The sequence below is a fragment of the Pteropus vampyrus genome, unplaced genomic scaffold, assembly GCF_000151845.1.
Source record: "Pteropus vampyrus isolate Shadow unplaced genomic scaffold, Pvam_2.0 Scaffold336, whole genome shotgun sequence".
Classification (NCBI taxonomy): domain Eukaryota; kingdom Metazoa; phylum Chordata; class Mammalia; order Chiroptera; family Pteropodidae; genus Pteropus; species Pteropus vampyrus.
Genome location: NW_011889117.1, coordinates 1,564,212 through 1,579,333, shown reverse-complemented (window position 1 = coordinate 1,579,333; position 15,122 = coordinate 1,564,212). Strand labels below are relative to the sequence as shown.

Genomic DNA, 15,122 nt, shown 5'->3' with positions numbered 1-15,122 from the left:
TTCTTTATCTTCCCTGACCGTGCCCAAGCACATATCACTCTACTTCTGCCTGCTTGGCCCATTTTTCTTGCCCCTTCTAGTTTTTCTCAGAACATAGCAGCTCTGTCTGAGTCTCTTGTGTGCCTCCCCTTCACTTTTGCTCAGATTGTGCATGCGCCCCATCCACACCTGCCCAACATCCCACACACCAGGCTCTAGACTGTTGCAATACCACATTTCAGCCTCCAGACTACAAATAGTTTCTAGGCATCTAATAATTTACACGACAGACAGCATTCTCTATGCCCAGCCCCTTGCCACAACAAGTCCTCAACTGCCATTCTGCAGGCTCTGTTTTATTCAAAAGTCAGATTTATTTTGTGTTTTGCTCATGTTTCATTATCCTGGTATTTTATAGTTTATAAGTTTTTTTTAAGAGCATTGGTTTCAACTAGACTTATTGTAGTGATCATTTAGCAGTATATACAAATATCAAGTTATTATGTTGTACATCTGAAACTAATAGGTTATATGTTAATTATATCATTAGAAAAAGAACATTGGTTTCCTTTAAAATGCTTGTGTTTTTAAGAGGGTTTTCATATGTATCATTAAATGATATTCATTCATTCATTGTGTGTGCCAGCCACTGTGTTAGGTGCTGGAAATTCAAAGTTAACAGAGGTTTATTGCCCTTGAGAAATTCACAGACAAATGGGGAAAGAGATAAACATTAGCAAATTATTATGATAGAATCAGTATTGAATGAGAGTATTGAATGAATTAAGAGAATGGGCACTGGAATCAGCTGAGCGATTCCATTACTTAAAGCAATATACTACTTAGCCTTTCTGTTTCTGTGCCTTGGTTTCCTCACCTGTAAAAATGGTTAGAAAATAGAGCTTTCACAAGGTTGTTGTGGTGTTTACTTGGAGCTTTGGGTTTTTTTGTTTTGCTTTTTGTTTGTTCTTGGTTGGAGTCAGGCACTGTTCTAGATACAAGGATAGGAGCCTGGCACATAGTAAGTGAACAATAAATGTTAGCTATGATCACTATTATTATCATCTCTGCTTAAACCTCATAGAGGAAGTGACATTTCAACTGGCCTCTGAAGGATAGGTCTCTACTAGAACTAAGACAGGGAAAGACAGATTAGGCAGAAGAGAACAGACACAAATAAAGGGCAAGATGTTTTCAGAAATTGGGGGATGGTCCAGTGTAGCTGGAGGACAAGGTACGTATAGGAGAGTGGTGAGAGGTGAAGCTGGAGAAATAGACCCAGAGAGTGAAGGGTCTTGTTTGCTGCTGGAGTTTGGACTTAATCTGATAGATGAAATAGAACCATCAAAAGTCTTTATAGAGGGGCTCATCACAATTTAAACTGTTTTAGAAGGATTTTCTAATGCTTCTGTGGAGGACAGACTAGATGGAAGGGGTTTGGGGAGACCATTAAGGAGGAGAAGGAGGAAGCTGCTAGAAAATCCTGATGAGAGACGATGAGAGCAAAGACCTCAGTGATGGATGTGCCAGAGGTAGATCAACAGGGCATGGTGACTGGTGGAAGGAGTGTGGGTGCTAGAGGGGTGTAGAATAGTTGGGGTGTCTGAGGGGAGGTTGATGCCACTTATTGGCAGAGAGAATAGTAAAAGGAACAGATTATTCCTTCCCAATGATTTCATCCAAGGAAGGAAGACTGCTTCTTCCTGGTCTTGGGAGCAAGTGTTCTAAAACTCACCCATCCATTCTGTTAGGCTATGAGCCCTTTCTTCTCTCTTGGGCCTTATAAATAGCTGAGCCAGACGAGTAATTACTGATCTCAGGCAATAGGAGGTGCCTGTGTTTATTTCACTTGCTAGTGTATTCTGAGAGAGAGAGGGAGAGGTGAAAGTCATGTGTTTGTTTTCACCACATTTGTAAGAATGGATGGAATTGGAACATTGGCCTCCCTCCTCTGGTGACACATGGGCCTCTTCTCTCTCCCAATCTCTGTAGAAAATCATGTTAATTTTTTCTAGTTTTTCCCCTTATTAGTCTGTTTTCCCACAAACTGTTATTCGTACTGTTGGCTGTTAAGGAATCCTAAGCCCACCCTAATTGTTGGGCTCCAGAATACCACCACAGCCATCTCCCTATCTCAGAGTTGACCTAGTTCTAGTTCTAAGCATCTGTGGCTGAACAGGTGTATGGGGGCCTCTGCTGGTGGCACAGCTTTGCTGGACGTGATTCTGTCCTTGTTCCGTCATATTTACAAGTATCCTGGATACAAGATATCTTGCCTGGAACTAATCAACATGGTAAAGACAGCCCACTTCATGGAATCCTGTCCTTTGTCTTTTACTAACAGCTTCTTCCTTTCTCTGCCTTCTACTTTCTTTCAACCAGAAATTGTTCCTAATTGGTGAATTTTCTTAGTGTGAGGGATGGAGCACTCAAAGTTCTTTTCTCTCCACCCCTTCTCCTATAAAATAGCCACTCACTTATAATCCTCACTCTTCCAACATGGCTCTTAGATGTTTCAGGTACATAGACCGCTCCAGTGGGCAAAAAATCCTGTGGATCATCTATCTCCTTCTGTTTGTCTCTGGAGCTGGGTTGAGAGAAGGTAAAACTACTCAGACCGAGTGGGATGACTAGTTCTTCTTTTTAGGAAGTGCTGTTGAGAGGGCATCTGTTATTTTCAGCGAACAGTTGAATCTACATTAATAAGAGTGACGGGGAGCATTTGAGATCTTGCTTCCTGGCATATGTCATCAGTATGGCTCAATGAACTCTTCTAAAAATTCAAAAAAGAAAAAAAAAAAAGAGTGACCGTGTGTATTGTCATTTTATGAAACATTATCATTATAAGACGCCAGCCTTGGACTATCAATTGTACTCTACTGATATCTTGGCTATTTTGAAACTTCTGTAGTAAACTAGGCTTCTCTAGTCTTGGATTTAAGGCACTCTATTGTCTTAAGCCATCTGAAAGGGAATAGTTATTTGTATTTTAAAAAAAGAAATCAGTTTTTTTCTTATGACAAAAACAAAGCATGTTCATTATAGAAAGTTTAGAAAATATGGAGAAGCAAAAATGAAAAATCATCCATGATCTCACCATACAGAGATAACCACAGTGAGTTTTGTGCCTAGCCTTTTAGCCTTTTTATAAAAATGTGTTGATGCTTATTTTTAAAGGAATTATAGTATATATCTCTTTTATAACTTTCACTTCATAGAGTTTATAAATATCTCATCATGTCATTTCAATTCTTTATAACATCATCTTTAATGATTCTGTAGTGGTCCCATTTTATAAAGGGAATGGGGACATTATTTTTAAAATTCATATACTTTAATTTGAAAAAAATAATAAACACATGACCTGAAAATAGTACATAAGGAAGGATGTTATAACAATAGTGAAGGGTGATGCAACTTCTAAAGGGACAGGTTTCCCAGCAAAAATTGTAGGCTTAATCAATTGGTAAACTAAATGGAACATGGATGTTAATAGACTTGATCCCTTTATTCATCTTTGGGCTGAAATTTTATAAAATCTTTCTGCGTCTGAAAAATTTTTCAAGAAATAATGCCTGTGGTGTCTCAGGTTGCTAAAGGTAAATAGTTTGACTTCCTTGTTTTCCTTTCACCGGAATTCAAGCCAAGAAGCTCTCTGTGTGAGTTTGCATAGCACCTGTGTACCAGGAGACCTTTGGCAGGTTATTATTTCAAAAGTTATGGAAAGTTTCTTGTTTTGGGGACCTGCTGAATCTAATCTTAATTGATGAGGCTAGGTTATTCCATATATTTATTTCTATTTACAGGTAGTGCCTTCCTCAGTGCTATTTTTCTTGCCTTAGCAACATACCAGTCTCTGTACCCACTCACCTTGTTTGTCCCAGGACTCCTTTATCTCCTCCAGGTAAGCACTTGCTGGTCAGAAGCCAGCACTCAAGTGACATTTAATACATGGCCTGATTTCTGCTTTGGGGAAGGAAGGGCATGGCTCAATAAAGGCAATGGGACTGGGTCCTCATTTCACACTTGCTTACTTCTGCTTAAAAACACAAACAAAGAAACTTGACTAACTTTAAACACAGTGGACCTAATGATTACTAAACTCTAATTCAGAATATCATTAAAACGTATAAGTGCATTTCATTTCATATATTGTAGTTGGGATCTACCAACCATCTTACATTCTTCTTTTCTCACCTAACATCGTAGACCCCTCTCTGAGCTCATTTCTTTAACTCTTCTGTATAACAGCACTTACCCAGTAAGGTTCTTGTGAGGATTAAGTGTAGTGAGTATACATGACGCAGTGCTTGGACCACATTGGGTAATTCATTGAATTAAATATTAATTGAAAAATACAAATTGTTGACATTTACTGAGAACTTACTACATGTCAGGTACTATGCTAAGCACTCTACAGGCATCATCTCATTTCAACCTCATAAGAACTTTGTGGGGTAGGTCATATTATTAGCCATGTATTAGTCTAATATTAGCCATGTTAGGCGCATGAATTGCAACTGGAATGTTGAGCTGTTTAGTCACTTGCCTAAGGTCACATGGCCAGCAAGTAACAGTGCTGAGATGTGAGCTTAGGCAGTCTGATGCAAGAGACTGCTCTCTAACCATCTTTCTTTTCTATTCAAGTAAGAATACACACATGTCCTCAAGAGCAAGGAACTGCTTGCAGGTCCCACATGGTCCAAATCCATTCTTAGAGAAACATTTCTTGAAAGCATAGAGGTGGCAGTGCCAGGATTCACACCAAGAAATGTCTAATTTCAGAGCCATTGTTCTTAAGTATAAACACTGTTGCTAAAACTGAATGTATACCTCCATTTATTGAAATAGGCTCTATGCTTGTAATTTTAAGTGATTTTGTAATATATCTTTGTGTTGATGTCATGACAATACATGGTTAGCTTGGCCTTTCTCCTATTGGGGGAATTTAAGATATGCCCTAGTTGTCACTAATATGAATAGTTCAGAAATTTGGTTTTCTGTAAGTTATTTCCTTAAGGTATGTTCCTCCAGCTGAATCATTGGACCCAAAGGTGTGAGAAGTTTTATAGTTCTTATTATGCAAGACCAGATTGTTCACCAGAAAGCCTGAGTCAATTTGCAGTGCTACCATCAGTGTCTAAAGTGAAGTGAACCACTGCCTCTCAGGATGTCATTGGCTTTTTAAGTTTGATTTATGATTGCTAGTTTAATAGATATGTCACCGTACTGTGAAGTTATTTTGCTTTGATTTTCTTTCTAGATTCTTTTTGAATCCAAGCATTTTTCCATAAGACAGTGTGCTGTTTTATATTTTCTTTTTTACTTCATATTTATAGTTTATTCTTTAGAAAGTCTGAGCACTAAGGGAAATGCATGCAACCAGAATTATTGTGCAACTATTTACCAAATAAATACTATTAAAAGTATATTTATTCATATACATGAACTGACTAAAAATTTTTAAATGTTAAGCTAGTTTTAAAATATTGCTTTATTTAAAATAGCTTTTGTTTAAAACTCAGGAAAATTTCCTCCTGACTACAGTGAACAGTACAATTGAGTCATGCAATCAAGCAGCTCAGCCAGACACATTCTTCAGTTCCTCCCTCTACCAATATTTACTGTGCACCTTCAGTAAGCTACACACTATGCTAGACTCTGCAGATGTGAAACAACTGAAGGCGGCTGAGCAGGGAGGTACTATATAGGAAGACTGCCTTGGCAGCAGCCTGTGGGGTGGATTGAAATGAGGAAGAGCTGAGGCTGGGAAAGATGAAACCATCATGTTGGATCAAGTCAGAGAGGTTGACTGGGGGCCCAAACCAGTGTCAGGGAAAATGGAGAGATAAAAGACTGGATTCATATTTCTAGGAAGCAGAATTAACTGTGCATGGCAGCCATCTTTATGTGGAAACAGGACTAGGAAGAGTTTGAGATGAACTTAAGGAGCCCATTTATGTAGACATTAAAATCCCAGCCCATACTTTATTTACATATTTTTATGTAAGTCTGTAAAGTGGCCTGAAAGGCATAGGGCCTTATGAGTCATGATAGGGCATTTAGAAAATCAGTCCCGTCATATCCAGGAAATAAACCCACCTATTTAAATATGAGAGAGGAAACAGAAGAGGAAATTATCCTTTAGGGCTGAGTTCCTCAGAGATCATTTAGTGGACCCTTTAGGCCTGAGTTTCACAGAGATCCATAGGCTCCAAGGAGAGAAGCTAGAAGTAATTAATGGGTGGGAGCTACAAGCAACTCAGTATAAAAGCAATTATGTGACAGCATGGGATGTCTCAAGGGAGGTGAGTTCCCTGTGAATCATAGTGTTTAGGCCACAGGCTGAATGGCCACTTGTTGAGGAGTCTTAGCTAAGCATGGGTAGCTGGATCTGATAATCTTAAATATCTTTTCAAGACCCAAATCAAAATTGATTTCATAACCACAAGGAAGTGATACATCTGCTCTCGACACTGTCTTTTTCTCACAGTTTTTTTGAGTCCTCCATAGGCACACACTTCCCTCCAGGAAAGATTGTGTAATATAGTATATAAGAGCACAGGCTTAACATCTTGTTAAGACGGAAAGAAAAGTAGTCCTCAAAGACTGATGGTACTCTGTCAGAAGAACAGTGGAATCAGCCCAAAGGGGCTCCTGCTGGCCAAATTTAGGATATTCTGAGCATCAAGTAATTGTAAAATAGTAAATAAAAATCCACATGTCTATAGTTATGCTCAGAAAAGGGGCGAGGAGAGGAAAAAAATAAATATATCATCACTAGATGTGGCTGTTTTATGAATTTCTTACTCTGAAAATTAATAATTAAAAGGAAAGAACTAAGCAGTTCCCTGCCTTCTAAAATAGAACCGAAGGTGGCTCCATAGTGTAGTGGTTAGCATGTCTGCTTTACACACAGAAAGTCCTGGATTCGTGCCCCAGGTGGAGCCACGGGCCAGCACGTGGAAGGAGATCTCCGCCTTCAGAGATCTAGTTCTTAAAGGGGAGACAGCAATATCGTTGGTCAGAGGTGGAAATTAAAGTGGCGGGGGGAGGGGGAATAAATAAAAAAAAAATAGGACCGTAGTTCTTTCATAGTTGATAAAAGAGAACTCTTCTCTACAGAAGAATGCCAGTTATAAATGTAGAAGGAATGACAGAACAGCAAATCACCATTGAAATTACTGAATCTAGTAAAGATCATCGATGGATGCTAAAATCATTAGGTGAAAGATTTTTGGAGAACAGGATATCTGCATTTGCATCTACCAAAATGTCCCCACCCTTGAGCTCGCACCTCTAAATCGTCTGCCTCATAGCAAAGGGAAAAATATATCTTTACAAAGGAGTGTTCTGTCTGTCACCACCTTGACCAAGTAATCCAACTCAGCATCACTTATAGTGGAACAGCCTGATGTGAAGTGCTTCTTGGTGTGATGCTGTACAAAGTACATAGCATTAACTCCAAAGTATTCTGACCGAAACTGTTAATTTTAAGCCTTTAGATCTGACTTCTGGTTTTTAGGAACTACAAGAGCAGAGGTACAAGTTAAATGACACGAGGAGGAAATAGTAACACAACCAGAATGTAGGGCAGTCTGTATAATACAGGTGGTCTGATTCTCTTCAAAATGTCAATGTCATGAAAAAGAAAAAGTGGGAGGACTGTTCTAGACCACAGAGAATAATAACCAAGCAGAATGGTGAGTCTTGATTGGATTCTGGTTTGGAAAAAGCAGCTATAAAGGATGTTTGAGGGACATTTAGAATATTTTAAAGATAGACTAGGTATTAGATGATGATAGGGAATTGTTAATTTCTTGGATGTGATAGTAGTTTTGTGGTATATAGGAGAGTGTACTTATTTTTAGGAGCTACATACAGAGGTGTTTTAGGGAGAGGTGTCCTGATATGTAGAAAATTCATACACAGAAAGATTTATACACACAGAGATAAAAAATATGGCAAGGTATTAATACTTAATCTAGGTTACAAATATGTGGTTGATTATTATAGTATTCTTTCAACTTTATTGTGTGTTTGAAATTTCTATAATTAAAAGGAGAGAAACAGAAGACAGGCTCTGAAGTTGTCTCGGCTTGGATACTTATTAGCCTTTTGACCCTAGGCAAGGGACTACATAACTTTCCTGTGCCTCAGTTTCATCATCTGTAAAATGGGAATAATGTAATAGTAGCTACTGCAAAGGATTAATATATATCAAGTATTTAGAACAGAGTACGATAAGAATTCAATAGATATTAATTATGGTTATTAGTGTTCAAATGTTCATAGAAAAGACATGAGGGGAAAAGAAAATATTTCATTTTTAGAGTCAAAGGAACTGTAAACATTAGTTTGTACTTCCTCCTTTGACACTACAAACCTGCCCCTTTCTACTGGTGGAATTTCTAGAGTACAAAAGGCTGGTGGTGGACAGTCTAATGTTTGACCAGTGCCAGAGGCAAAGCTGTTTTTCTCTTCCCTCCATAAGACACTGGAAGGCTTCAATATCAAAGGCAGGAGATGCTGCAACTGGCTCTCTGGTGAGTCACTTATGAGAATGGTAGTTTGAGCCCATCTGGTCCCCTCCCCCAGCTTTACTCTTCCTCTGACCTTGGCTTAAGGCCTAGTTTCCAAATGAAATAGAAGCTTAAAATGTTATGATCTGATAGCATGCAGAATAAAATAGAGAGCCCTGAAGTGTACAGGACAGGAGACTACAGTGAAGGATACCCCAAGTGCATAGGACCTCGAACCTGAAGCCGTGAGGCTGGCAGAGGGACACTCATGGTAGAGTCAGGGAAGTTTCTAGTTCTCTCCTTCCTTATGTTTGGGATTCCTAAATACTCAGACCCCCTTCGATGGTTTGAAGACCTTAATCTTTATTTGAAGAAAAGTAACAGAAGCCAGGGGAAAATACCTACCTTGTAAGCGCTCTTTTAGTTTCTGCTTTAATCCAATGTGACCTTCTCTTGTCTTTGAACTGAAAAGGTTAATCCTTTGATTTATATACTCTCTGGAGCTTGGGGCAGGTCACATGATACTGGCTGGCACCAAAGGAGCCAAACTCAACCAGGTCTTTCTTGATAACTGGGCCCTTCACTGGGGCCTTTTTTAGAATTTTCACATATTACTCTCTCTCCCCAGCAGCTTTCCATCGTCTCTGCTGCTTCCAAGAGGGGGCCAAGGAAGAGGCAGCAATGCTGTTAGCTTCCTTTCTTTTTAGAACAGGTAAAAATGAGGGTCAGGGCATGATCATGCATTTGCAATGCGTCTCATCCTGAGACTCCAAGAACTTAGGTATAAAAACTTTTGTTAAGATTTTTTCTTTAAAACTTTAGTTTTTAAATTAAATTTATTGGGGGTGACATTGGTTAATAAAATTATATAGGTTTCAAGTGTACAATTCAATAATGCATCACCTGTATATTGCATTGTGTGTTCATCACTCAGAGTCAGATCTTCTATCACCATAATTTTGACCCCCTTTACCCTTATCTACCTACCCCCTTTCCCTCTGGTAACCACATAACTGTTATTTGTTTCTATGAATTTTTATTTGTTTGTCTTATTCATTTGTTGCTTTCAGTTTTATATCCCAATATGAGTGAAATACTGCCATTTATGACAACATGGATGGATCTTGAGATTTTTATGCCAAGTGAAATGTCAGACAGAAAAAGTCGAGAACCATATGATTTCACTCTTTAAGACTTTATATAAAGAGTTTCTTTAAGAGTTTATTCTGGTAACTTTTCACACCATTGTCCTGGAAGAAAAGTGGTTTCTGTATCGAAAAAACTTTTCCCCTCATTGCTTTATAGAGTTGGGGGGAAGGAGATAGTTATACATTTTTCCCTTTTCTTATTGTAGTTTGGCTTTTTCTGAAGTAGTCTCGAGAATCCTCTAACTTCCTTAAATATTTTTATACATTAGCAACAGTGTGACTTCGGGGATGTAACTACTGGTTAAAATTTTTAGGTTAAGAGTGAGCGTAGCCCGTGGACCACATCTGGCACACAGATACGTCTTATTTGACCTTAGTGTTTAATTTTTTAAATTAGTTGTCAGTGTTTTAAAATTTTATGTTAAAATTTATATTTCTGGTTTTTTTTGAAAAATTGGAAGATCTGTCTCCTTTAGACAAGGCCCACCCTCTTCAGTTTACCACAACCCCTATGCTTCATTTCTCTCACCCTTCACTCATTTGTTACCTGCCTGGCCTTTGTAGGTATTTGACTATGTATATGCATGTGTGTCTATATTTATGTCCACTAAGGTCTAGAAACAATGAGTGACCCAGTATTAAAGAGCATCTGTGAGGCCCAGATTGTGATCTTAAAATACCATTTACCAATTAAAAGAAACTGAGATTTCTTAGAGAAATGGCTGATTGTAGATATAGGGCAGGAAATGTACAGGATGATCCTGGAACATTGTGAAACCAGATAACAAGGAAGCTGTCAAAGTCTGGCTACTGGAGTCATATCAGAAGAACTCAGGATCCAACTTGAAGAGGCTCCCACTGACCAGTGATGGACAGTTTGAGCTTCATTAGGATAAGAATTGCAATGGATTAAAATCTATAAATATATTTAAATCCAAGCATTCATAATGATATTTAAAAGAAAACCTAATTGGTCAAATTAGGAGAGTTGACAGGGAACCAATTTATTATCTTGAAAACTGGATAAATAACAGGAAAAAAATTAAGCATTTATCTTGTCTCTCTTGTACTACTAGGTAATCATATAACGGGTGAAGGGAAGTGTCTCTTTATAAAATTATTATAGCTTACTGCTCTTCCTGTAAGCGGCCTGAGGTGATCTCTGAAAATAGTTTGCTATTCACTTGACCCAGAAAGCCCCACAAAATCATGCAAATCAAGAGGTTCAAATCTTTGTGTTCACTTTAAGAACACCTGTGAAACTGCCCAGGCCACCAAGGGCATGCATATCCAAAAAGTGACCAAATATCTGAAGGATGTCACTTTACAGAAGCAATGTGTGCCATTCTGTCGTTATAGTGGTGGAGCTGGTAGTTGTGCTAGGCCAAACAATGGAGCTGGACACTAGGTCGATGGCCCAAAAAGCGTGCTGAATTTTTGCTGCACGTGCTTAAAAATGTGGAGAGTAATGCTGAACTTAAGGGTTTAGATGAGACTCTCTGGCCATTGAGCACATCCAGATGAGCAAAACTCCTGAGATGTAGCGTAGAGCTTATAGAGCTCATGGGCAGGTGAACCCCTACCTGAGCTCTCTCTGCCACACTGAGATGATCCTTACTGAGAAAGAGCAGACTGTTCCTAAACCAGAAGAAGAGGTTGCACAGAAGAAAAAGATATCCCTGAAGAAACAAATCCTTATGTCCCAAGAGTAAGTTTGGCATCAAATAAATGCTAATAAAAGTAAACAAACAAACAAAAAAATTCCAGCTTACAAAAGAAAACAAAATGATAGGTAGGATAGCATCATTTTGCAACCCCAGTTGATCTAGGCATTGAACATTAATAGCCACTAATGTCAAAAACAAAAATCATGCCTCCTGATGAAAGAACACACCATCACCAAAGTTTTGCCAAAGAGATCAAATCCAAAATTGCTCGAGCCTCTGGATCCAGCTGCCAATTTGCTAGAAACACTAAAGACAAAGTATGTAATTGGCAAAAACCAGATTTGTAGGAAAGTTCTATAGGTTAAATGCCCTGAGATCTTCAACAGATGAATTGTAAGGAAAAAAAAAAAAAAAAAAAGACATGGACAGGAGTAGGATGGAGTAGAGCACCTGTTAATTAAGAGAGACTTAAAAGTTGAATCAAATATTTTAAAAATGGGCGAAACTAAACTATAGTATAAAGGGATGACTTTTAGGTAGAAAATCATAAAGAAATACAAGAAGGTGATTTTTTAAAATATAAAGGCCAGGATAAATATGGTTACTTTGGAGCTTGGAAGAGGGGATTGTGGTTAGGACAGGGCACAGAGAGAGACTTAGAGAGTCGCTGGAAATGTCTTTCTCTTGACCCAGGTAGTACTTATTAGGATATTTGACTTGTAATCATTCACTAAGCTATATATTTGTTTTGTGTGGTTTTCTGTATTTTATTTTATAATAAAAAGGTTTAAAAATTGATTGGAATGTTTAGGGCACTATTTTTCTAACCCTTCTACTTACATACTTTTGATTTTAAGTCGGCATTTGCTATGCAGCAGAAGACGTGGGTAAAATGAATCCTCATCTGTTCACTGGGAAATTTGCAATCTGGACTTGTAGATTAAGTTTGGCTCTAGGATTTATAAATAACAAGACATCAAAGGATTGCTCGAGTTTCTTTTTTAAGAATTTCAGGCGTGCCTCATTTTATGTGACAGGAGTAGTCCTGCAAGATTAAGTGCAAGTCCAGTTTTTACAAGTAGACTCAGTAAGTATTCTGTATTATATTCTTAGGACTATTTCCCAAAGCAAAGTTTTAAAAACAAAAATTATACCTAAAATTTAGTGTACATTTTATAATCACAGATTTGCCAGGAAAAAAAAATTATTTCCACTTAAATGTTGACAGTAACTCTTTAGGTCCAACAAAGCACTGTGAATGTAGTAGCAAACCAAAACTTGAAGGCTGTTAATGGGATTTGTAAAGAGTGAAACTTCATCTACTGGGCTGTGCTTAGGACTCTCCTACTAAAGCTACTTTGAACAGTTTACCTGATTCAATTCTTCATTGCCTTCGTCTTCTTTTTAAATATCATTAGTAGAGAGGAAGGGGAAAACAAAACAAAACAAAATTTTTGCTTTGAAGGTTTCGTTTCCCTCTGCTGTGCTGTGGTTTCCTTCACCCCTCCCCCCGCCTTTTCTCTTTCCTTCCTTCTATGCTAGATGGCAGTATTTTTCAGGAAGAGAAGATCAAGACAGATTATCAAAGGCTGGTAGAACTCTAGAAAATAACTCAGAACCTAAGTGCCTTCCTCTTTGAATTTATCTATGGATACCTCCTCTCTGATGAATATTTTCCATCCCCAGGAATGTACTATTCTCTTAAAACTTTGCTATTTTAGAGCAGCATTGTCAACAGAACTTCTTATGATAATGGAAATGTTCTATATCTGTATTTTTTTAATACAGTAGTCATGAGCCACATGTGGCACTTGAAATGTGTTAATGAGACTGAGGAACTGAATTTTTAATTTTAATTAATTTCCATCAGTTTAAATTTAAATAGCCATGTGTGGCTAGGGGACAGCACCGCTTTAAAGAGAGGTGAGAGTAGAGGTGTAGGTATGCAAGCTTAGAGTGGTGCCATAGAGTTGATCAGGTGCTTCACCCTTCATATCTGTAAACAGTAATGTTATCTCTACTTTAAATCTCTTGACTGACTTCTCATTCTCCTTTAGGTCTTTACTGTGGAATTATGATCTCTATAATTTATTTTTAAATACTTCTGCATAGACCGTCTGGTATTATGTATGTACCAATTTAGCAGCCTTAACTCATGGGCCAATGAGGTACTTTAATGAAGCTGCCACACTCTGGTGGTCATTTGCTTTCTATCAGAAAGGCCATACTCCATGGGTAGCTACCATCAGTGCCTCAGCTCTCTATAGCTTGATCTACACCTTTGCTAACTAGCATGAGAATGTCAGGAGCAGATTGGATTTTTATTGGTGAGATTATCGTGTTATTAATCAGCAAAATAAATTTTAGAGGTAGGCTCTCATTGGTGAAATCAAAGTATTCAAAAAAAGTGGAATATTTTAGAGATACTTTCTATACTTGCATGAAGAAGCAATGAGGATCTAGGAAGGCCTGTAATTTTATCCCTTGGAGATGGTACCTGTGGCTTCATTTCTAACCAATCCTATGTCTTGCCTTCTGATTGCCTGATGTGACTCCAAGGGCGACAGAACCCCTGCCTCTGGGTATTGTCACTTCTGCGTTGAGTGAACCTCTCTTACAAGTGGTGACTGGAACAGCTAAAAGGCGGGAGGGCTGGGACTTAAATGACCTTGTAAGATAGTTTGTGTAAACTGTTTTATCCCTGCTTGCTAATGAATTTTTGTTTAAAAAATGGTGCGAAGTATGCCAGAATTTGGTCTGGAACTTGCTTTCTTTGCAGTTAGCTCGTACAGGAGGAGCCAACCCACCCCGGCCTCAAACTTCTTTCAGGGCAGCTGTTAAAGGACTATGAGTTACACACGACCAAAACAATCACTGAATTGTACACTTTAAAATGGTTAAATATATGTTATATGAATTTCACCTCAGAAAAAAAATTTGATACTATCATTAGTTTATTGCTCAAATTTTTTCTAACTTTGACCATTAGGAGCTCCTTCAGATGGCTCCTGTGTTCTTTTGATAAGCCCCATCTATTTTTGAGCCCTTTTTTCCCCTTCTTTCTGGTACCACAAGATATTCTAGGCTCATCTTGTATTTTCCCTGCCCCAGCCCTGGAATCAGCATTTCTTCAAGGACTCCTGGTTCCTTTTATTGGAGAATGCTGTTTAGAAACCAAAGCGTTTAGGTGTGCTTATTGTTATTAGGGAATCATTGCTTCTAGCAGACAGAGCTATGAAATATATGTATGTATACTAATGCGCACATATACACTCACCTATAAATATCTTTCTATCTGTTTTTAGTGATACCTGTGGTTCCAGACCAACACCGCAGGGTTCACATTAGTCTCTCCCTTTTCCTTGTTTTTTCCTTATTTATAACTTCTTTCTCTTAACAATGAAAACCTAACTTTTATTATCTGAAATATATTTGCTTAGTTATATTCTCATCAAGTAGTTCTAGAATCGCTGTGAGAAAGACCCCTGTAAAAAATACACATACTGACTTGATTTTACCACTTAGGTATAGTTCTTTTTGTCTTTAGCCTTACAGTATTACTGTAAGGCTAAAGACAAATTACTCTTGTCTTTAGCCTTACAGTATTACTGTAAGGCTAAAGACAAATTACTCTTTCTCATAGTCACTTAGGTTAGTTCTTTTCTTCCCCCAATGTGGACCTTTAGTGCAGTTATATTATTAATTTGTTATATAATTAGATTCATTTACTACTGTTTGTATTCATTTTGGGTTTACACTACATCCTGGTTGATTTTCATTGTTTGTTTGGGGGGTATGTGTAGGGA

General features: G+C 38.0%; 1 protein-coding gene and 1 pseudogene across 1 annotated transcript in view; both read left to right on the top strand.

Moving 5' to 3' along the window:
• Positions 1–15,122, top strand: part of PIGU (phosphatidylinositol glycan anchor biosynthesis class U) — an 82,698-nt gene that overhangs the window by 39,764 nt on the left and 27,812 nt on the right. The window contains exon 7 of the mRNA XM_011378293.1: positions 3,786–3,883. Coding sequence (XP_011376595.1) covers positions 3,786–3,883 — 98 coding nt within the window. The remainder of the gene's footprint in view (positions 1–3,785; positions 3,884–15,122) is intronic.
• On the top strand, positions 10,762–12,836 carry LOC111730813 (annotated as a pseudogene).